Consider the following 23,013-nt stretch of genomic DNA (forward strand, 5'->3'; position numbering starts at 1 on the left):
CCGGTGAAGTGTCGATGGGACACATTGGTTTCCATGTATCCAATCCCGTCCCAATAGCAAGTTATAAGATCCGTCGGCGACGACGACGCTGAAGGACGTCCTCGATGTTTTAGATCCGACGGTCGGGTCGGCGACATATACTCCCTTTACTTGAGTAATTTCGCCGGTGAAATCAGACAACTGTATATTCGATGGGATTATTTCGTCATCATTCCTTCCTATTTTCTTGAAGAAGCGGTACGGAATGAGATTTAACGTTGAACCCCCATCCACCAGTACTTTCATTACCGGCCGCCCGTTGATCTTGGCATTTATATTGAGCGACCTCAAATGATTTGAGAGATCTTCCATGGGTTTTCTGAATTCCATGGTTTCTTCATCGTTGAAGCAAAACCGAGCCCCTTCCTTTTCTTGTGTCGTTTCCTTGTCACGGCCCGTCAGCTGAGGTCGACTCAAGTCGAAACTCGTGTGGTAATTTAACTCGTACCATGTAAGAGCTTAGGGGGGAAACCGACCTGCTAGCGGGGGTTGTAAATCGGGATTTAGACGCAGATGTTTTACGTATCTTTGTACCATTGTCCTCTTTTTCTTGAGCTGGGTGTGTCTCTCCTGGTCGTCGCCGCCAAACCAGATTTCTTGGCCTCCGCAGTTTGGTGTGGTTAGGAGGTGTTGCCATTGAGCCATAAGCGGCTGGAATCTCCTTTTGCCGTAGTATGCGAACCCTGTTCTTTCTTTGCACCCTTCTCTTCTGAGTTCGGGTCAAGATTTTCTCCTTTTCTTGGTCCTCCGTTACCTCATACAACGATCCCTCTACAAGGTTGCTTGGTATCTTAAGAGTGCGTCGACGATGTGGCTCATGAAGGCCTTGTCGAAAATTTCTGTCGAATTCCTTTCCCCATCCATAGTGGACTCTTTCTTGAGGATGTGGGGTTGGTGGACCATAGCTTACGTAATAATCAAACTTGCCGCTTGGCTCACCTAAAGTACCAATTGTAGGGTCCCCCTCGTCGTATCTCCGCTTAAATGACTTATAAGTTCTCCGATGGTTGGGATTTCTTCGAGGTCTGGTACTTTCGATGTGAAAAAGCGTCTTGTCCCTCCGACTAATTCGACCGCCCTTTTGGTACCCTTCCTCGGGTGAACTCATGTTTCCCAATTTTTGCCTGCAATGAGCGCATAAATTCGTTGACGTATGCCCTTTACTCGATCGCTTTAAAGACACCATTCCGGTCATTCTTGGAAAAGGATCGATGTCCACATCCATCGGGGGTTTCCCTTTGTCCTCGCCGAATTTAATCTTTCCTTGTCGAATTGCTTCTTGAATGTTCTTTTTGAGGACTAAACAATCCGATGTGTTATGGCTCCATGAGTGGTGCCATTTGCAATACTTCTTCCCCGCTAATTCTTCTTTGGACGGTATCTTCTGCCCTTCTGTCAACTTGATTTGTCCGTCGGCCAGCGATATGTCGAAAATTTCTTCTGCCCGATTCGCATCGAATGAATAGTACACTGCCTCTTTTGCTTTAGCCATTATAGTTGACTTTTCTTTCATCCTTGCTGGCTTCAATGCTTGACAAGTGTATGGCTTGTCGATGGTTAATTGGGCGACGGCTACTTCGACAGGCTCCGTTGATTCTTCGTCGAAATCAAGTGGCTCAACAAAACTTACATCTCCTCTTCGGGTATGCCTTTTGTCTTTTTCCTTGAGCGGACTTTCGTGCTTTCTTGCCATCGTGGATAATTCGAATAGATCCGCACATGGATGCCCCACCATCCTATCACATATTTCGAATTTCAATCCATTGAAAGCGAACTTAGCGAATGTCTTTTTCGGTAAAGGAACTAAGCATTTGTTCCTAGCCCGTTTAAACCTTGCAATAAACTAGTCGACCGTCTCATTTGTCATTTGCTTCATTGTCGACAAATCCGCCATCGACAAGTTCGACACCGCCCTTTGAAATTGGCCATGAAACAAACGTTCCATTTGCTCCCATGTCAACACCGAATTGGGTGGTAGTGCGGTATACCATGTAAAGGCTGTTTTTGACAAGGATAATGGAAAGAGCCTTAATTTCCAGTGATCCGCATGTGTAGCATCCCCACATAGTGTTAGAAAACGATTGATATGTTCATACGTGGACTGATCATCCTCGCCAGTAAAAAGTGTGAACTCGGGTATTTTAAACTCTCTTGGATACGGGATCGTATCCATCCAATCCGGGTACGGTTTTCGGTAAACATTAGCTCGGTATCCTACCATTGGGTCAATGTATACGGGTGCCTGGTCGAACACTGGCTGATGGTACTGCGGTTGATATGGCATTTGATATCCAGGTTGTGGCGGATGATATATGGGTTGCACAACAAGCTGAAACATTGGCTCGGGACCTGGTGGTTGTAGGACCTGATTCATCTGGCGATATCCAGGTCGTATGGCCCGGTGTCCATACTGTCCTTGCCCCCTAACTTGGGGTAATTGGTCTTGCCCCCTAGCCTGCCATTGCCCCCTAAAGGGCACCGCCCACTGATTTTCGATAATCATGGGTACCGGTTGTTCATTGATAGGGACAGGGTTATGTTGGGCAGCTACCTCCTGACGAGCAATATTCTCGTCTTGTCGAACAGGGTGTCCCGGAAACATAACGGTATCCGCAGGTATATCTTGTCGAATAGGATGTCTAGGGAACATACTTGTATCTGCATTTACCGGGGGTCTAGGTTCGTTGGCCGGTAACGCCTCCCCTCGTTGCAGAATCCGCGAAGGTGCTAAAGGCTGAGTATTCCGTCCCGCAATGCCTATATTTGGCGGTGTTGTTCTTGGTAAACCGCCACTTGCTGCTGGTACGAAACCATTCCCTTCTTGAGCATGAGGTGGGTCAATTGTAGTCCCATGTTGTCCTACAGCACATTCATGACACGTGTTGATGATTAACGGCCCGACAACCTCGGTCATCCTTTGGACCATGTGATCAGCAAACTCGTTTTGGACTTCTTCGATGGTACGCCTTATCGATGTTAACATGACAGGCGTCATTTCTGGATTTCTCCTTAGCTCCTCAACATTCCGTCGAGAGACCTCGACGTCCTCTTGATGGGCCGTGGATGACTCCATTCGTTGTATTTCTTCCTGGAGTTCGTCTCCACCACCATCTAAGTTGTTACGTCCTCACGTGCGTGGCATAGCACTTCTCTTGAAGCGACACCAATGGTCCCACCGGGCGTGCCAAAAAAGATTGTTGCGCGTTGAAATCCCTCGACAGGGCTTTGCTGGTTATGGGTTCTACGCCCAAATTGACTATGGCCCAAAGAAGGTTGCTTACGCGAGAATCTTTTATCGAACTTAATCCGTTCGTTTTCCGAAAAGGAGTTATGGGTCGATTTTGGACAGAGAGTGTCAAATGCAATAGATTTACACAAAAGGGCACGTTACAAACAAGCTTTCGACAACTTCGACGGCCCAATGTGCGACAGAATAAGTATGTGACAAACTTCGACGTGACCCTGGAATTGAATCGACGGGATCGGGAGATGATGTAGGACACAATGCTGGAATTCAATCAACAGCACTGGAAGGGGGATTATAGGACACAATACCGGAATTGAATCGACGGTCTTGGACAAGATGGGTGAAGGGTGCAACACCGGAATTTAATCAACGGTACTAAACCTAACGAGTAGACGCCGGAATCTAATCGACGACACCTAACTCTGGATATGATACTCGCCGGAATTGAATCGACGACGGGGATCCGAAAACTATAGCTAGGCTAGGCTAAAGGCTAAAGGTTAAGAGCTAAGAGCTAGTTTGAAAATGCAAGTGTTTTGGATTTGTTTTGTGTGTGTGTATCTCACTCTTGCGAGGTACTTATAGGCAAGTTCTTTGGTAACCGCCGAGTGATTTCTTCCTTTGGCCCTACGCTCTGCTCTTTTCCATAAGCCACGTGGATGACGGTTTCCTAGTCTTCGCGCCTTTTCTTTTTACCTCGTGGGGATTACCGCCAACTGCTTCGATCGTGGCCTCCCTCCGCGCGCTTTTCTTGCTCTAGAAGGAAGTGGCGCCGGAATTTACCCCGACACGTGGCACCTTTCTGACCGGTACGTTCCTTGCTTCGGTGTCCCTTCCCGTAGCTGATTATCGCTTCCTCACGTGCTTGTCACGAGTCCTTCTTGGATTATTTTAAGTGTCAACAACTCAAAAGTGTGTTTTCATGAATGGCTTGTTAATTCTCTGGTTGTGTGGTCCGGTCATTTGCAAAAACATATTTAGCTTTTGTAAGTCAAGCCGCTTCATACATGAAAGGCTCATTTGGGTTCTTTTATCTTTTTCCCTCTATTCCTCCTTTTCTCCTTGAGCATGTGATCTTTCCAGGGCTTGATAAAGATGATCGTTTTGACGGTCGGTCTAAAAAGCGGGGTGCAAGGCCTATATTATTGAAATGAAGATGCACTCTCACTTGGCTAAGAGAAGTATGCATTATTGCAATGGTAAAGCTTAGAAAAATGAGGGAAGCTCTGATTGTTGAATAAAGAAAAAGCTTAAAGAATGTGTTGGAGGAGTGGGTGTCGCGATCTTTCATTGCGGGTTTAATCTGAGTTATAATTATACAATTTTACATTTCTGACTATACACTCACCGACCTATGTCACTCACACCAACTATTAAGTAAAAAAGTTACAATAGGAACAAGATAACTAGCCCAGCAGACGCAGCAAACTCACTTATTGCAACAACAAACTCAAGTATATACATTGCAAGTGGAGTTTCATGTAAAGGCAGAAACAAGCTAGACAAGTAAATGAACCGTAGCTTCTTCGAGTGCTCTCATTTCCTTTTTGACAAGTAAACAAAGTCCAATAAGTACAATTATATATATCCTGGTAGCAAATCACTAACCAAAATGAAGACACATGGGAGTGCATAGACTATCTAGTTGTAATGGCACAACCAAAAAGGTATCCAGCATATTTAACAATAGTGTTCATGAACCACCATATGACTCAAACAACTAGACTTGAGCATACGTAGGAGACAAGAAATCACAGAGGACTGTGCGGAACAAACCACATCCACAAACAAAAAACCACCACGACACTACTTCATTGAATGACCACACCATTGACAAACAAACAAACAGCCACAGCACTACTTCATAATCCCGTCACTTCTTGTAAATTGGAGTTACTTCCTCTTTTTTGTTTTTTTTTTTTTTCCTTCTTTCTTGGTGGGCCTTTCGCTGTAAATGGAACTTCACTTGCAGCTTGTACAGAAACTCTCTGTCTATTGCCTTGTCCGGTACTTGTACTCTCAAGCTGACATTATTAGTTTAATTAGTCAACATATTTTGTTAGTAAAAGTGAAAGTACTAAAAAAAACGAAGCGTACACTTCCATGAGATATTGGGGTCCCAAGAGCAGCACTAGCAATTGGTGTCTCACCAACACTTCCACTTGCACCTTCGCTAGTACGTTGATTAACCTGAAAAAAGTAACATTCATTTAAAGTCTTATTCACGAACCACGCATGACACAATGCATATGAAAGTACATACCGAAATTTTTTTCCTAGATAATTGTGTTTGTGATGCCACAGTCCTAGCCTTCTTAGTTGGACATGTCAAACTGTTGTGCCCTATCTTCGAGCAACTTTGACAAGTCATCTTCATTCCTCTCCTCGACGTCCTAATACCACGTGTGACCTCACCTTCCTCCCTTCTTCTTTTTTGTTTGCGCCTACCAGGCTTCACCCTGGCCGGAAGAGGATCGGGTGCCTCCTTGTAAGTTTTTTTCCAAAATTTCTCTCCTCGAACTAGCATCATCATATTTTGATATGCAGCTAAGAACTTTGTATTCTTGTAACACTCATCTACATAATCATATGCATCATCTTGCCTATAATTTATAGCTGAAATGGCATGGATACAAGGGATGCCAGTAAGTTGCCACCTCCCGCAAGTACAATCTCTCTTGAACACATCAACCACGTACTTAACACCCTTATCCATCACCTCATATCCAGCATCACCATTCCATATTATGCAATAGTAAATCGCACCAACTCTATTTTCTTCCAACTTTTTTATGATTCTTGGACCACAGTCCCTTCTCCATCGAGCACAAGCATCCCTTTGTGTATGCATTCTTGTCATTGTCATTATCTTCATATCTTCCAACATACTGTAAATAGACTTACACTTGGCTTCTATGATTCTTCCTTTGAATGCCTCACACAAGCTGTTATCAACTATATCACATTTAACCTCGGTAGTGAAGAAAGCCCTGCTCCAATGCTTTGGCTCTGTTAGAACCAAGTCATGATACGCAGCGGGATTGATTTTCTTCAATGCCTGAGCATGTTCATCATACTCCACCATTGTACTGCTCTTAGCACACTACCAAAATAGTCTTTGCATTTGTATTCCATTATACTTCTTGCCCCAATTAGCATAGATGTGTCTGGCACACATTCTATGCTCAGCTGCAAGTAACAAGTGAGCCACGGCTTGTAGAAGGCCCTAGAAAAGATGATTTCAATGTAAGAAACATACTACATATGTGATCAATCAAAACGCATGACACAAAAAAAGAAATAAGGAACTTACCTTTTGCTTGCTACTAATTATAACCTAGCCTTGTCCGTTTGTGTCTGTTATGTTGAGGTCATACATCAAACTTGTCAAGAACCAAGTCCATGTGTCTCCTCTCTCAATTCTCACAACCGCCCATGCAATTGGGAACATCTGGTCGTTTGCGTCCCTTCCAATGGCACACAATATCTCCCCTTTACAAATTCCCTTTAAAAAGCAACCATCTAATCCCATAACTTTCCTACATCCATCAAGAAAGCCTTTTTTACATGCAGCAAAACAGATGTACATTCTCTCAAATAATGCCTTAGAATGCATGTCGGGCTTTTCAACCTTCAATGTAAGAGTACTCCCAGGATTTGTCTCCCTAAGCTCTTTCGCATAATCCCATAACTTTGAATATTCCTTCCTATAGTTTCCCATCAAAACTTTAAAGGCAAGTAGCTTTGCTTTGTTACATTGATCTATACTTACATTCAAGCCCAATTGCTCCTTGATAAGCTCCTTGAAAGCAATGGTTTTTATAGTTGGCATTGCTCTAATTATACTAAGATAGTGCTCCGCCAACCAAGAACTTGTGACCCTCTTATTATTGAAACTAATGTTATAAATGTGTTCTTCGTTGTAGGTCTTCACGTGGAATGATCCAGTTCTAACATCAAAAGATGCAGAAATCTTCCAAGGACAATTTTCATCAACACATTTCGCTCTAACAAACTTCTTTTCATTCTTGATAAATTTTATCTCTCTACGTTCAACCACCGAATGCTTTTTCACTGCATCTTTGAATTGTCTACCACCATCAAACATCATAGATGTAGCAAATACAGGCACTACACAATTAGGATCATACCTTGGATACCTACTTCTCCTTCTTGTTGGTTCGCCATCTCCTGGCCCATCATCGGATCCCAAAGTCTCATCTCCATCGGTTTCTTTGTAGTCTGTTTGGTAACTAGTTTCGGCAATAACCTGGTTAGACCATTAGGGATTAGATTATTCTCCTATAGATTATTGGCATGGTATAAATTCTAAGTGGTTCCACTATAGCCCAAGCTTTTGTGGCCATTCTGTGGAATTCCTTGAGTTTCTTCCTTCCTTGTACAAGGTCCTCATTATCCCTATCATCATCATCAGTCAAGAATTGTGCATCGACTAGGTCTGTGTCTTTAGTTTCTGAATCGATTTCACCCATAAGTTCATCACCCTCTATGTCAACATAATCTCCCTCATCTACTAAGTAATCATAGTCTAAACCATCCACATGCTGAACAAATGCCTCATTACCTAAACCAACACCCTCATCGTTACCCTCATCCTAACTAGCAACCTCACCTACCACATTGTTGCTCATGTCGACCTTACAAAAAAAAACATACTTTGTAAGCATATGCAGACAAATAACGAAGCAACAAATAATAGGTCCAATTATTTCAAGATTTTTTTACTATGAAGGAGAGCCAAACAAAGTACTATAAATACAACTTAAAAACTGAAGTTCATAGTTCAATCGATGTCCGTGGTCAAATACTGCATCTATCACATATGAGTATCCTTAATGTGGTTAATCAAGTATGAGAAAATGGTTGAAGCTCATGTGAATTTCATCTCTCGTTAAAGCTTATCAATGTTTCAAATGTGCATTGATGTCGTAGTGATGACCCGATATTGATATTTAGCCTTATATGTTAGTAGAAGTTTAATAATCAAAGTGCATGCCACATACTTGATGAAATGTCACAGTAAAATAGAATACATGTTCTCTGAAAGAAATAAGTTCAATAGACATTTCGTTGAATCTCGAATTACCATGAACAAGATTGGCCAATCAAGTGGTTGCTCATGTGATTCATTATGTTATGCTGTGTCGTTGTGGTTTATTTTCCTTTCATATTCTGCCATGTTCACGTGAAGACAAGGAAAAGATAGAAATTTGATGGTTCGGGACCATAAAAGTATACCTTTATGTCCAAATGTGCACAGCACGAACAAATCGGGATCACACGCTTTGTCGTATTCGCTGCAGAGTCTCAAGGTCGAGTCGGGTCTTGACTGGTTTACAAGTCAATCGGGTCTTCGCAATTTCGAAGTGTGAATTGAAAGGCGAGTGTCGGCCAACCGTTAGGTGATTGTCGGGCGAGCGTCGGCTTGAGCAAAACCCTTCAATTTGAGTTGAGATCGAATCGATATGGGAAGATAGGAATTAGGGTTCTTCCTTTCTTCCTTAGTGAGTTCGCGTTCGAGAACTTCACTTCATTAGGGGCAACAAAAAACGCAAGAGAACAGGAAGCGACATGGTTTCAACTTTGGGCGACCGTCGAGCGACCATCGGGCAACGGTTGCACGAGCGTCGGCTTGAGCAAAATTGTTCGATTTTAGTTGAGATCGAATCTATTCGGGGAGATTGGAGTTCGGGTTCTTCCTTTGTCTTCATTAGTTCGCGTTCCGGAAGTTCGTTGGTAGAAAAAAGGGCAAACAACGTGAGCGAAGCTTTTGAGGTTCTAGGGTTTTTTTTTTTTGTGAGTGCTAATTAACAAAACGTCGTCATTTTGTTTTCCGGCGACCACGTCGGCGCTGGTCTAGCCACGTCGAGCAGCCGGCGCCGACTAGATATCCACGTAGGAATTTTCCGAGCTAAATTAGCCGAAAGGACTAAATTGGCTCTATGTAAAAAGGTTTAGGACTAAATTGGCACTATTAAAAGGTTTAGGACTAAATTGTCACCGATGAAAAAGGTTTAGGACTTTTTTGACACTTTTCCCGCCAATAATTTGCCTTTTACAAGGTATTGGGATGGAGGAAGTGATTGATGAGGTTTGAATGACTATATGCGGAACCGAGAGAAACCCAATATTAATGGACATCAAAACTCGTGTCCGAAATTCACTTCCGGACTAAACCGTAGAGAAAAATGGAAGGAAAGTGTGCATGCGTCCAAGAATTAATTGAAAGAAAGCGGGAAAAGTACACTAAAAGTGTCATAACTTGTGTACGACGTTCACTTGAGTGCCATAACTTTCAAAACGTTCACTTAAGTGTCATAACTTTCAAAAGTCGTTCACTTGAGTGCTGCGTCGGAGCAAAATCGTTCACTTGAGTGCTACAGTAACTTTTTCGGGGTGTCACGTCGGCTTTCCGGTGTGCCACGTCATCTTTCCGGTATCTACATTAACTTTTGCGGCGTGCTACAGTAACTTTTCCGGCGTCTACAGTAACTTTTTCGATCGCCACATCAGCTTTTCCGGCTGCCACGTCAACATGGCACTCAACCGAACGATTTTTAAAAGTTATGGCACTTAAGTGAACGTTTTGAAAGTTATGGCACTCAAGTGAATGCGGTACAAAAGTTATTGCACTTCTAGTGTACTTTTCCCGAAAGAAAGCAACCACGGGAAAAAGAAGGTTGAAAATCCGGTAAGATGGAGCATATCTTCGATATTCAAAACCAATGAGGATGCGGTTGGAGAAATATCGGCGAAAGATCAATACTCGTGAATGGGCCAATGGTGATGAACATTGACACGTTCGCGGCAATATGAGTGAAACAGAATAGATTGCATTGAAAGAGCTCAAGTGGTCTTTGCCGAAATTCTCGGAAAATCCCCACGGATCAAAACAGCTCCAACGACTCCGTACTTTCAAAAAGATACGAAGAGAGATTTGATTTGTTTTGAAGAAGCTCAAGTCATCTCGGTCTATAAAAGGCATTCACGTTCTTCTTCACATGGGGGGCTAGACAACCGCACAGCACAAAGAGAGAAGGAAAGGAGCTTCGTCCAGTGAGATCCAGAGAGATAAAAGTGAGAAGAGGGGGAGGCTTCGTGGAAAAGGAGAGGAGAATCGTCCAATAAGGTGTGGTGTGAGGGAGTTTAGTCTAAAAAAAAGTGAGAAGCCCGAGAGGAGTCAGCCAAATGTTTTCTCCATAAACACCTCTACGGCTTCAACAGGATATGCATTTAACGCCAAAAAGGATCCCCGCTGATAAAAGTTAGAGAACCAACATCTCTAATCTTTTTCGGTGTCATCGACAGAGAGCTTCAGTCTTTCCAAGAAGAGTGGTGGCTCTGAATTGAAAGGTTGGTTGTAGCCACGAAGCCTCTCGATTTTGCCTTGCACCATCGCCACTTCTCTTGGCCCGGGCTTGTTCGAGTTAACAACCGAACGGATCGTCCATTGCGACCATTCAAGCACCGAGCTCCCTATCCGAATTGGTCCACAAGTCCACTATGAGCAAGCCAAATTAAGCTGTGGTTCCAAAGCCGTACGAATACTCACGAAAATCGGTTCCATCCGCGACGTATTGGGTTTAAGTGGGAGGCCACGAATCTGAAATTGTTTGGGATCGGGTAAAAATCCAATTCATTGATATTTTATTTCTCGTTTTTGAATTGATACAAATATTGTGTTGATATTTCAATTAGGCAAACTTTATCCGTCGATATTGCAACTTGTGATAATTGCCTATTTGAATTTTATTGATACCTTGAGCATATTTTTAGATTAGAAAACCGTTTCGATTTAGGGGGTTTCCCTACCGACAACGTGCAGATTCGGACTAATCTCATCGAGATATCTAATCTCAACCACCGGATTTGATTCATCAATCCAATCCGTTATTCAATTCGAATCAGAAAATATTTTCATAAAAGATCATGCATGATTTGATTTGTTACGTAAAAAAATAAATAAATAAATAACCAAAAATATCTCATTCATATAAATTGCATATAGCTTAGAACATTTTATTCACGTAGATTGAATATGTTATTTTACATATGCATTTCATATAGGTGTAGTCACATAATTGTTATGTCATTTTCATGCTGTATTGATTAGCCCTGTCATATAGTTTTGCTATGTCATTAAAGTTCGCCATATCATATAGTTTAGCATGTCATTTTGTTAAATTATTTATTACATGTCGTATTACTCGTCATATCATAAATTTGATAAGTCATTGATGCCATGTCGCATTCATGCCTTATTTAGAATAAGGCTCGTTCATTTTAAATTAGTAAATTAGTCTAGTCTAATATAACATGTCATTTAGATTAAATTCATGTCATTTTTTCACAACATATAGGTTAGAATTCATGTTGCTTTGCATGTCATTAGGATTCAAAAAAAAAAAAAAAAAAAACATCATGCATTCATGTCATATTAGAATAGTCGTCACTTTTACACGTCATTAGACTAATTGTGTTCTTGTAATACAATTACATTCATGCATTGTATTCATTTAAGTAAAAAAATGAAAAAAAAAATTACACCTTTGAAGCTTTAATAAGAATCCTTGAAAGTTGCCAACTTAGATAATTTTCATTGAAATGAAAGGTACCAAAAGGGAGTTAATAGAAATATTAGCGTAACCAAGTTCCTGAACTCAATGAATCTCTGGTTCGTAGGAATAAAGTATTTCTCCTAATACTTTATTTAGGTGTCTAATCAGTCTACCATAAAATGATTAGTGGCAACTCCAATTTGAAAATCTTTTTGCTTGTTAATTATTTGAACCATAAAGTTACGAGTTCGTAGAGTTCGGGAGGGCTCAAACTAGGTTAGTTTAATTAACCTAGTAATCCATTAACCTAAAAACTTGATTTTTTAGGTCGCAACAATCATTAACCGGAACGATTCTATGTCACACATAAGACACTATTGCGCTCAAAATAACTTCAGCAACTATTCCCAATTGATCAATACTTTTGCGAGCCACAAGAAGCATTATCGACTTTTATTGGAGTATAACAAAATTAGTATGAAGAAAATTGGAATGCTTCTCGTGTTGCAACTTCCCTCGATGGATGCATAGACAAATTCGGGAAAAGTACACTAAAAGTGCCATAACTTTTGTACGGCGTTCACTTAAGTGCCATAACTTTCAAAACGCTCACTTAAGTGCCATAACTTTTAAAAATCATTCACTTGAGTGCCATGTTGACGTGGCAGCCGGAAAAGCTGATGTGGCAGCCTGAAAAGTTACTGTAGACGCCGAAAAAATTATTGTAGCACGCCGGAAAAGTTCTTGTAGACACCGGAAAGCCGACGTGGCACGCCGAAAAAGTTCTTGTAGCACTCAAGTGAACGATTTTGCTCCGACGTAGCACTCAAGTGAACGATTTTTGAAAGTTATGGCACTTAAGTGAACGTTTTGAAAGTTATGGCACTCAAGTGAACGCCGTACACAAGTTATGGCACTTCTAGTGTACTTTTCCCGACAAATTCTATTGGATTTGGAAGATTATGGGTGGGGATTCTCGAAACTTGGTAAGCAACTGCAATGTCCAGTCCAGGATCATCTTCATTTCGTCCCCATTTGATCTCATACTCGGTCCATTAACTTAGCTCAGCAAGAAAGACTACGTAGTGGCCTAGTGTTCAACAAGCGAGAGAAATGACATGACTCCATCGAGCAGCAAATGTGTCATCAATACGTTACACAAGATACGAATGATACAATGCAATACTAGACACACAAATACAAGATCGGCCATACAGCTAATAACCAATGCCGATATCATGAAGGAACTAAACTCACCCACAAACAAAGTGACACAATTACCACCAAAAAAGCATGTAGGCTAAAGACGAAACAGAATTCAGCACAAGAAATCCATATCTCATTAGTCCTCGGGACTTCCAAACCGTATGTTTTCCAACCCTATTACAACCTACACCTTCACTATGAAGGGATTTATCGAAACAGAATCAGAGGATCACACGGAGAATAAAAAAAATTGGAATGACGCACGAGACTACCCGGGTTCACCCCAAGATTAGGGCTACGTCTTGCAAAGAGATTTCACTATTTTTGTTGGTTATAGCCAATTCTTACTAATACAATGATAAAACCAAGCAAAATATGTACGCCCCAAAAACGGGCTAAAAAACCTAAAATCTCTTAATTCCAACCATATGGGCCAGCTTAAATAAAAGCCCAAACCCGTAGAGGTTTCGGGAGCGTTGCTCCCGAACCCCTGCCCGTTCACCGGTGAGCGGGGCGGTCGTCCGCTGACCGAGCAGCGGAACCTCCGTCGGGAGGCGCTGCCCCCGAACCCCCGCCCACTGACCGAGCACCGGGACACCCGTGTCGGGGGCATTGCCCCCGAACCCCCGCATCCTGTGCGCAAGGGTCACATGTCATTGGGTAACACTTCGGTTTCTCTACACTCATGTGAGCGTACCCGGTGTGAGCAACAAGGGTCCCCGAAGTATTCGCCAACTCCAACACCCACTTGGTGGATACTTCGCGCAAATGAGAGCCCTTCCAATATCATTCTTCTTCAATCCAATCGCAGCAGAGCACCATTCAAACTTCGCATTTGTGACGGCTTTAGTAAGGAAGTCTGAACTATTTTCTACCGTGTCGACCTTTACAAGTCAAACCTCATTCTTCTCCACTTTTTCTACGATGAAATGATATTGAATATCAATGTACTTTGTGCGTGAGTGAAACACAGGATTCTTGGCTAAATAAATAGCCCCTTGATTATCACATCTCACATCTACAGCACCTTGCTCAAAATCGAGCTCCGAGCACAACTGCTGTAACCATACGGCCTCTTTTCCAGCATGAGTAAGAGCTATATACTCAGCCTCTGTAGAAGAAAGCGCTACCACGCTTTACCTCCTACTCATCCAACTCAACGCAGCACCAAACAATGTGAAAACAAACCCGCTAGTGGACCGTCTACTATCAATATCTCCACCCCGGTCTGCATCTACATGGCCTATGATATCAAGCATGTTTTCATCCCATGTACCTTCAAAACATAAAGAAAAATTCGAAGTTCCACGAAGATACCTGAAAACTCTTTTGATCACATTCCAGTGTTCTCTACCCGGGTTAGACATATATCGGCTCAAGACTCCCCTTGCTTGGGCTATATCCGGACGCGTGCACACCATACCATACATTAAGCTACCCATTGCACTCGCGTATGGAACTTAGGCCATCTCCTCGGCTTCCTCATCCGTTTTGGGACAGTGTTCATGAGATAACTTGGTCCCTAAAGGTATAAGGGTACCAACGGGTTTGCAGTCTATCATATTGAATTTCTTCAAAAAAATTTTGATGTATTTCTCATGCCCTAGCCACGGCTTCCGTTTCTCACGGTCCCTCTTAATCTGCATGCCCAAAATAAAATTTGCAGGCCCCAAGTCTTTCATTTCGAACTTTTTAGCCAACAAACTCTTCACGGACTTCACCATCTTCACGCTATTCCCGATCAACAACATATCATCCACATATAGCGTGAGAATGACAAACTAATTGCCCGTCCTCTTCACATAAACACAATGGTCAGAATTTGAACGCACAAAATCAAGCTGGAGCATATACGTGTCAAACTTACGGTACCACATCCTCGGTGATTGCTTCAGCCCATATAATGACTTTTTTAATTTGTACACTAGATTATCTTTTCCTTTTACTTCAAAGCCTTTCGGTTGCCTCATATATATCTCCTCCTCCAAGTCTCCATGAAAGAAAGCCGTCTTGACATCCATCTGTTCTACCTCAAGATCATATGCATTTGCTACAGACGGAACAAACCGTATCGAGGTCAACTTCGCCACGGGAGAGAAAATCTCGTCATAGTCAACACCCTCGATCCGAGAGTACCCCTTGGCTACAAGCCTAGCCTTGTACTTTTCTACGGTCCCATCCGGTTTCAGCTTTCGCTTGAATACCCATTTACACCCAATTACCTTTCTATCCTTAGGCAATTTACACAAGCTCCATGTTTCATTTTTATCAAGCGATCGCACCTCATCTATCATTGCGAGCTCCCACTAATTCGCATCATCCATGGATCTCGCCTCTTTTACGTAACTAGGATCATCTCCGATAATGCTCAAAGCATGAAACGTACTCAAAGCACTAAGGGAGTATCGAAGTGGTACCTTTCTTTCCCGCATCGATCTCCCGAGAGCCGGCATGTTATCTGTATCCAAGCCTTCACCCGAATCTACATCCTCGACTTCATTAACCGAGTCCCCTTACTCCGATTCAGAGTTAGATTCTATTGGCGTGCCTTGTGGAACCATCTCCATAGTTTCAATTTTAGGACTTTCTTCAAGCACTACCACTTTCTTGGGCTCATTCCCTTTACGTGTGCCAACCTGGGATTGTAATTCACGAAAGACGACATCCCTACCGTATACAATGGTCTTTGATTCTGGATTCCACGACTTATGGCACTTGACCCCTTCCTTGTATCCGACAAATATGCTCTTCTCGGACTTATTGTCGAGCTTATCCCGTTTCTCATTGGGTACATGAACATATGCATCACACCCGAACACCTGAACATGTGACTGATTCGGCTTCTTCCCAAATGCTGCCTCATATGGTGTACGATCCTTCACTGATGAGGTCGGTGACCGGTTCTTCAAATAACAAGCCGTGGCTACAGCTACTGCCCAAAATTCTGGCTCCAAACCTGCCCAACTCAGCATGCATCTCGCCTTTTCTATGAGTGACCGATTTAACCTTTTGGCCACCCCATTCTATTGGGGCGTATATGGAGTCGTCTTCTGCCTTGCAATACCATTATCCACACAAAATTGCTCGAACTTATCCGAACAGAATTCACCTCCGTTATCCGTACAAAGGACCTTGATCTTCCTACCCAATTGATTTTTAACCAATGCCTTAAATTCACGAAATTTCTCGAATACATCCGATTTACTCTTAATAAAATAAATCCAACTATATCTCGAAAAATCATCTATGAATGATACATAGTACCTGGATCCTCCAATAGATGGAGTCGGAGTAGGTCCAAAAACGTCGTTGTGAATCGCCTCGAGAACCTCGGCTACTCTCGTCTCGGTGTGTTGGAAGCTAACTTAGTTCTGTTTTCCATGGAGACAGTGTTCACGTAACTCGAAACCCATAGAGCATTTTGGAACTCCTTCTACCATCTGACTCGAAACTAAGGTAGACGGCCCCTTTTCACCGATGTACCCTAATCTCTAATGCCACAACATGGACATATCATGTCTATCTTCCTTGGCCTTTTCGGAAACAAACCCACTACCAATAGTCATTGTTTCCCCGAGCAGCTTATATAATGTCCCGTAACGGACTCCTCGTGCAATCACAATAGAACCTCAAGTCATCTTGCACGAATCCTTATCATAGCTAAAAGTAACCCCCGAATCAGCCATCGTATCGACCGATAACTGATTTCTACTCATTAAGGGTATGTGCATCACGTCTAGAACAGTCTTCACGGTGCCATTACTCATCCTCGGCTTCACCTTGCCACGCCCGACAATCCGAAGCGTAGTATCATCTCCGAGCATGACATCCCCACCATTATATTGCTCATATTCACAAAACCGGTGTCTATGAGGCGTCATGTGGTATGAAGCACCGGTATCTATCAACCAGATATCCTTGTCTGATTGCGCCATACATGCAGTAGCCAAATACATATCTCCTGTATCGACCTCCTTTTTACCCGAGGATGATTCAGCTTCTTTCTTAAAAGCGGCTTGTTTTTTACGGTCTCGCTTCACATGGCCCCATTCTTCACATCTCCAACACTGTACCCTCCTCTCCCTACTCTTCGATCGCCCACGAGATTTAGACCTGGACCCTTTCCAATTCGTAGTCTTCTCTGCTGGCCTTCTCTTAGCCGCCAATGCCTCTTTACCGGAATTTCCTGATCCCTTTCTTCGTGTCTCCTCCGATAACAAAGCAGAACACACACTTTCATATGATAATTCCTTATCTCCACCACCGATCACCACAATCAAGTTATCCCGTGAATCCGATAGTGAATAAAGCAGTGTTATCGCCTTATCATCATCCTCAAACTTAACAACGATTGATACGAGTTGACTAATCGCCGTGTTAAAAATATACAGATGTGTAGAAAAAGAGTCGCCTCATGCATCTGAAGCTTATACAGCTTTTTTTTTTCTCAAAAATAGCTTATTAACCAACGACTTACTTTGATACAGCTACTCCAGTTTTTGCCACAAATCCTCGGCTGTAGGTTCGCTCATCACGTTCGTCAGAATCGAGTCCGTGAGACAAAACCGAATCAAACCCGGTGCTTTCCGATCAATCCGATCCCAGTCTTCAATCTCCTTTGGATCCGCCCTTTTGGAAGACGTCTCTTCATCCTTCCCCGCTTCCTTACCCGATTCCTTTATCACGACACTAGGCTTCGCAGCAACAGGCCTTTCCGTTTCGATTGTCGACCAAAGATCTCGATCGCAAAGTAGATCATCCATATTCATCTTCCACAGATCGAACTGCGTCCCATCAAATTTTTCGATCTCAATCCGTGACCCTCTTGACATCTCTAATAAACCCCAATCTCTCGAACACAAGACTCTGATACCAATTGAAGGGATTTATCGAAACCGAATCAGACGATCACACAGAGAATCAAGAAAAATTGGAATGACGCACAAAATTACCCAAGTTCACCCCAAGATTAGGGCTACGTTCCGCAAAAAGATTTCACTATTTTTGTCGGTTATGACCAATTCTTACTAATACAATGATAAAACCGAACAAAATATATATGCCGCAAAAACGGGCTAAAAAACCTAAAACCTCTTAATTCCAACCATACAAGCCAGCTTAAATAAAAGCCCAAACCCGTAGAGGTTTCAGGGGTGCTGCTCCCGAACCCCCACCTGCTCATCGGCGAGCGGGGCAGCCGTCCGCCGACCGGGCAGCGAAACCCCCGTCGGGAGACGCTGCCCCTAAACCCCCGCCCGCTGACCAGGCAGCGAGACACCCGTGTCCGAGACGCTGCCCTCGAACCCCCGTATCCCGCGCATAGGCGTCACATGTCATTGGGTAACACTTCGGTTTCCCTAAGCTCACGTGAACGTACCCGGTGTGAAAAACAAGGGTCCCCGAAGTATTCGCCAACTCCAACACACTATTCATTACCTCTATATGCAAGCATTCATTGGAAGCAAACCAAACATCAGTAAATACGCTTAATTTCCAAATTCATTGAGAAAATGGTTGCTGCATAGCTCTTATTAGCTATAGCATGGGAGTCATGGGACACTTACATCACTTGTACCATTCAAAAGGGCTCTTCTGTTGAGCAAGCTGGGCTGACTCCTTACCATTGCAATAAAATGATTTGCTGGAAATCTAAATCCTGATGTGTGGCATTTACACAACCAGTTTTTTTATGATGAGTCATGCAAAAGAGATGATGATGACATAATAAAACCGGCATTGAAAATACTCAACAATAGGAGCCAACATCAGACTCAGAGCACATGACGCACGCGGAATGCAAAGGTGCGAAAAAGTATATAGTTGGCCAAATTCAGAAAAATAAGTTGGACATTAAAGAGGCACTAGACCGTCATGCGGTAGATCTATTGCAAAGTTGAAGACAGCACATTATCTTACCTTCATGATACGCCAAGGTTATGCAGCTTATTGAAATTAGGAGTTGGCAGATTCTTATTCCATTGCCGTCTTTGCATTTCTATATGACGGCAATGCCAAAGCATACTTTATAATCCGTGGTCACGTTGTCCTCAATGTTAGCTCGAGCAGGAATTCCTGGTGGCTAAATATTATTGAATGCAGATGATTTCACAAAGAATTCCACTCCATGTTTTTCAGTGGTCTTGGAGACCTCATAAGTGTAATTCTTGAACGAATACTCAGGCTTCGTAAAGGGCAGATACGCGAGCAGAAGGATAATCAAGAACGGTAAATTTCGCAAAAGAATCATTAGGCAAAAAGAAACGCTATGATGTAAAGTACAATCAAATGACCAGACCAACTAGCCACTGCACATAAATGCTAATAGTCCATTTCATCCTTCTCCCCTGCCAACCGAAAAGTAACTCCTTGCTTTGATCTCTTGCAGGAATACTGTAACTAAATGGTCTCGTGATCACCGGGAAAAGTATACTAGAAGTATCATAATTTTTATACGGCATTCACTTGAGTGTCATAACTTTTAAAACGTTCACTTAAGTGTCATAACTTTCAAAAATCGTTCACTTGAGTGTTATGCTGATGTAAACGTCAGAAAAGCTGACGTGGCACGCTCAGAAAAGCTGACGTGGCTCGTCGGAAAGATGACGTGGCACGTCGGAAAAGTTGATGTAACACTCAAGTGAACGATTTGTTCCGACGTGGCACTCAAGTGAACGATTTTTGAAAGTTATGGCACCTAAGTGAACGTTTTGAAAGTTATGGCACTCAAGTGAATGCCGTACATAAGTTATGGCATTCACGGTGTACTTATCCCCGTGCTCACCTGATAGGAATGTACAAGAAAATTGTTCAAGCGAGCTTAAGGCTTTTAATAAGACTAATGATGATACCTCACATTCGAAAAGTTTTGTGTATGTCAATAGTGACCTTATGTATCAGAAAATTGACCATTCCACAGGATTCGTGAAGACTATGGTAAATTGGGAGAAACGAAAATCAAGAATAGCAAACTGCTTAAACCACGTGAATTCGCCGGTCAATATAATAACCCCGATTGCTCAAAAATAACTTTATAACGAAATATCACAAGGTAAGGCCTCACAATCCGGCCTCGGAGAGGGCTGAAACTGCTACTTTTCTTATACTGACAATATCAACACAAGCCTCACCCATAATACTTGGCCAAGCTCCATCAAAAGAACTCCTAGCATCATTTGTTAAAAAATCCTGTGGAATGGGCTGGATTTGATAAAGCGCATTCTCTAGTCGCAGAGCTCGAACTGGAACATAGCTTAATCGAGGCCCGCAAACATAACCTCCACGAATCATTCGCTTCATCACCAAGCGGAACATTCAATGACATCACACTCGGGACAACAAGATTAACACCCAAGAGCCTAGGACAACTTTCTCCTTCTGTCATTTCACTAATACATATTCCACAAATTGGAACGAGGGCATCGCCCATAAATGAAAATTGGGCTATTGGTATTTAACTCTTTCTCAGCTAAGTTCGCCGAATTCATATTTATGAGGTCACATTTTTTTACGACGGAGAAAAAAAAAGTCACATTCAGACTTAACCATGTTTTAATTAGAGTCCAAGAGAAAGTCTTAAAGAATGTATGTTGACTCGACTTAACCCCGTTTTAAGCAGAAAGTCATAAAGTAATGGATTCATATAGGGTGGAGAAGTAATTGTAACCTTGAGCTCCCGGTTGCTTAATTTGAGGTCGCCGTCATTACCGCTCAAATTAGTGCTAGTAAGTAATTACGAATTTGAGCTCAAGCCTGTGGCCACTCAAGCTTCGAGCTCGCGACAGCAATGGATGCTAGGTTTGAGCTCAAGTGGCTATGGTGTACATAAGTATGAGCTTGAGCATCAATGGCCGCCGCGACCTTAGAGTTTGAGCTCCCGAGCTTAATACTGTATGATGTGACATATAATTTCCATGTCAGCAGACGCCATGAAGGGAATGTACACGTGAAGTAACACATCAAAACTTTAATCTTAGATGGAAACTTGATAAGGCTAACTTTGAGTATTGACGGAAAGTGGGTACAAAAAAAAAAAAATTCACATCAAAATTGGAATTCTGAGTCAAAGTTGGTCATTTTAAGGGAGATAGGCCATATTTCATCACAATTCGACCCTATTCTCATCGACCAAATAGAGTACAGAATGACAATGGAGCTTTTTATTCATTCAAATGGCTTCCTTCTCGACTCTGCTATTTTTCCTTTTCACCGCCACCGAAAAAGTCACCAAAGATAAAATTAATAGTGCCATACACTCCATGAAAAATGATTTCTAGTGTTTCTAATTTTGTCACATCTAATTTTGTCACATGAACATCAGGACAATTATAAAAAAAAATCATAAACTTATTGTAATTATGTCAATTCAGTACTAAATATTTTTTTGCCAATTAATTTCTAAACCATTTTTTTACCAATTGAGAGTGGATTGACACAATTGCAATAAGTTTAAGACTTTTTTAGTAAATTTTCGCATTAATATCATGCGATAGTATCCTAGTAATTTGAAAGCTCTAGTTTTTGGCCAAAACTCAAGACAAATAAGAATAGAAGACAGAATGCAATCTAACACAGAAATAGAATGTTTTGGCCCAAAAAATACAAATCTTAAAGAGATAGAATACAGTATTATTTAATTGTCATGATTTAGATACGTTAGCACAAAATAAAACCTCATAAGTATGAAAAATAAGTATTATCAGCAAAATTTCAATAAGCTGCAATTATGGTGTGAAGAAAGTTACCTGTCATTATTGGACAAGTAACACGTATGCTTATAGCTATTTAGGAATTACGTAATTGAATTCTTCTATCTAAGAGTGATCATGAAATAATAGAAAATAAAACCTCTTATAAATATTATTTGGCATCTCGAAAGAAAAATTAATATTTCAGAACGAATAATAGAAAAATAACGCACTACCAAAAAATACCAGTTGATGATAAAAGCGAAAAGGAAAGAGGGTCACTACTAAGTAGCCTTCTTTATACTACAAAACAAGGGCATTGGCTGATTTGAAAGTTACTTAACAGAGAAGAACAATTTGAGAGCGTAAGCATTTTTTGCAATATGTAATGACAATTGGCTAGCTATCTTTAGAGGTCATATATGAATTTTGACAAATCATAGGAGGGCCAAAACACAAGACAAAAATAAGGAAAACGATTAGAAAAAGTTAACAAATTAAAGATAGCGACAACAGGGCAATTAATCATGTTCCCCGAAATATAAAACTCCTGTATTCTCTGTAATATTCCTAAGTTAAATAAATTGGGACAATTCATGCACTTGGGCCATTACTTTCGTAAATACTAATACGAAATTTCCATGCACAATAAATCGTATTTATAAGAGGAGTTGCATTCAATTTGCAAATTTACAAACAGTTAGCATCACTTGATTTCTGAAATCAACATCGATATGTCGAAATGAATAGTAGAAAAGGAAAAAAAAAATGAACTGCTAGCTGGTCCATGTTAAAAGGGAAAATAAGAGGACATTAGTTTATGTTAAAAATGTTTAGTAGAGAATTAGAAAGCGACAACATTTGCGATCTTTATTTCAAAATAAAACCGTGGCAACAAAATATATGTCCCGTAGACAATCTATTAAAAAATTAGTTGATGTTATTAGCGTTTAAGGTTTTCATAAACATGGTAAGGGAAATTACAACACTCACTCTCAAAATTGAGACCGAAGATTATTAGTTCGGAGACCAAACTGTTGGATTTTAAGGGGTGTACGGTAAGTACCGTAGTCCACCCATGTAGGCTACCACATCCCTTATAATATTAAATAATTGCTAAAGGCATTTACTCGTTTTTGAACATGAAAAGTCACGTTTACAAGATACGTTCTCCCCTCCCTGTTAGTTTTTGTAGAACAGAGAAGAGAAACGAAGACAACGTTAATTCTCCCTTATCCTCTTCCGAACGTGATATTGA

At 41.6% G+C, this 23,013-nt stretch overlaps 2 protein-coding genes across 2 annotated transcripts; both read right to left on the bottom strand.

Annotated features, from left to right (window-relative positions):
- Positions 1–4,647: 4,647 nt before the first annotated feature.
- LOC115748494 lies at positions 4,648–6,371 on the bottom strand. The gene is made up of 3 exons (XM_048280079.1): positions 5,550–6,371; positions 5,384–5,476; positions 4,648–4,656 (listed from the first exon to the last, which is right to left on the bottom strand). Exons 1-3 carry the CDS (start codon positions 6,369–6,371, stop codon positions 4,648–4,650), a joined length of 924 nt encoding a protein of 307 aa, XP_048136036.1.
- Positions 6,372–6,623: 252 nt separating this feature from the next.
- On the bottom strand, positions 6,624–7,938 carry LOC115748482. The gene is made up of 3 exons (XM_048280080.1): positions 7,920–7,938; positions 7,690–7,871; positions 6,624–7,556 (listed from the first exon to the last, which is right to left on the bottom strand). The coding sequence occupies exons 1-3, from the start codon at positions 7,936–7,938 to the stop codon at positions 6,624–6,626; spliced, it is 1,134 nt and encodes a 377-aa protein (XP_048136037.1).
- Between the last annotated feature and the right edge of the window lie 15,075 nt (positions 7,939–23,013).

This window comes from Rhodamnia argentea, chromosome 6, assembly GCF_020921035.1.
Source record: "Rhodamnia argentea isolate NSW1041297 chromosome 6, ASM2092103v1, whole genome shotgun sequence".
Taxonomy (NCBI): domain Eukaryota; kingdom Viridiplantae; phylum Streptophyta; class Magnoliopsida; order Myrtales; family Myrtaceae; genus Rhodamnia; species Rhodamnia argentea.

Bases quoted from the DNA above. Each gene is read 5' to 3' on its own strand.
- LOC115748494 (XM_048280079.1), bottom strand. From the start codon at position 6,371: ATGGTGGAGTATGATGAACATGCTCAGGCATTGAAGAAAATCAATCCC. The intron at 5,477-5,549 runs GTATGTACTTTC...TACTTTTTTCAG, and splicing joins TATCTAGGAAAAAAATTTCG to GTTAATCAACGTACTAGCGA.
- LOC115748482 (XM_048280080.1), bottom strand. The intron at 7,557-7,689 runs GTACAAGGAAGG...TGGTCTAACCAG, and splicing joins ATAGGGATAATGAGGACCTT to GTTATTGCCGAAACTAGTTA.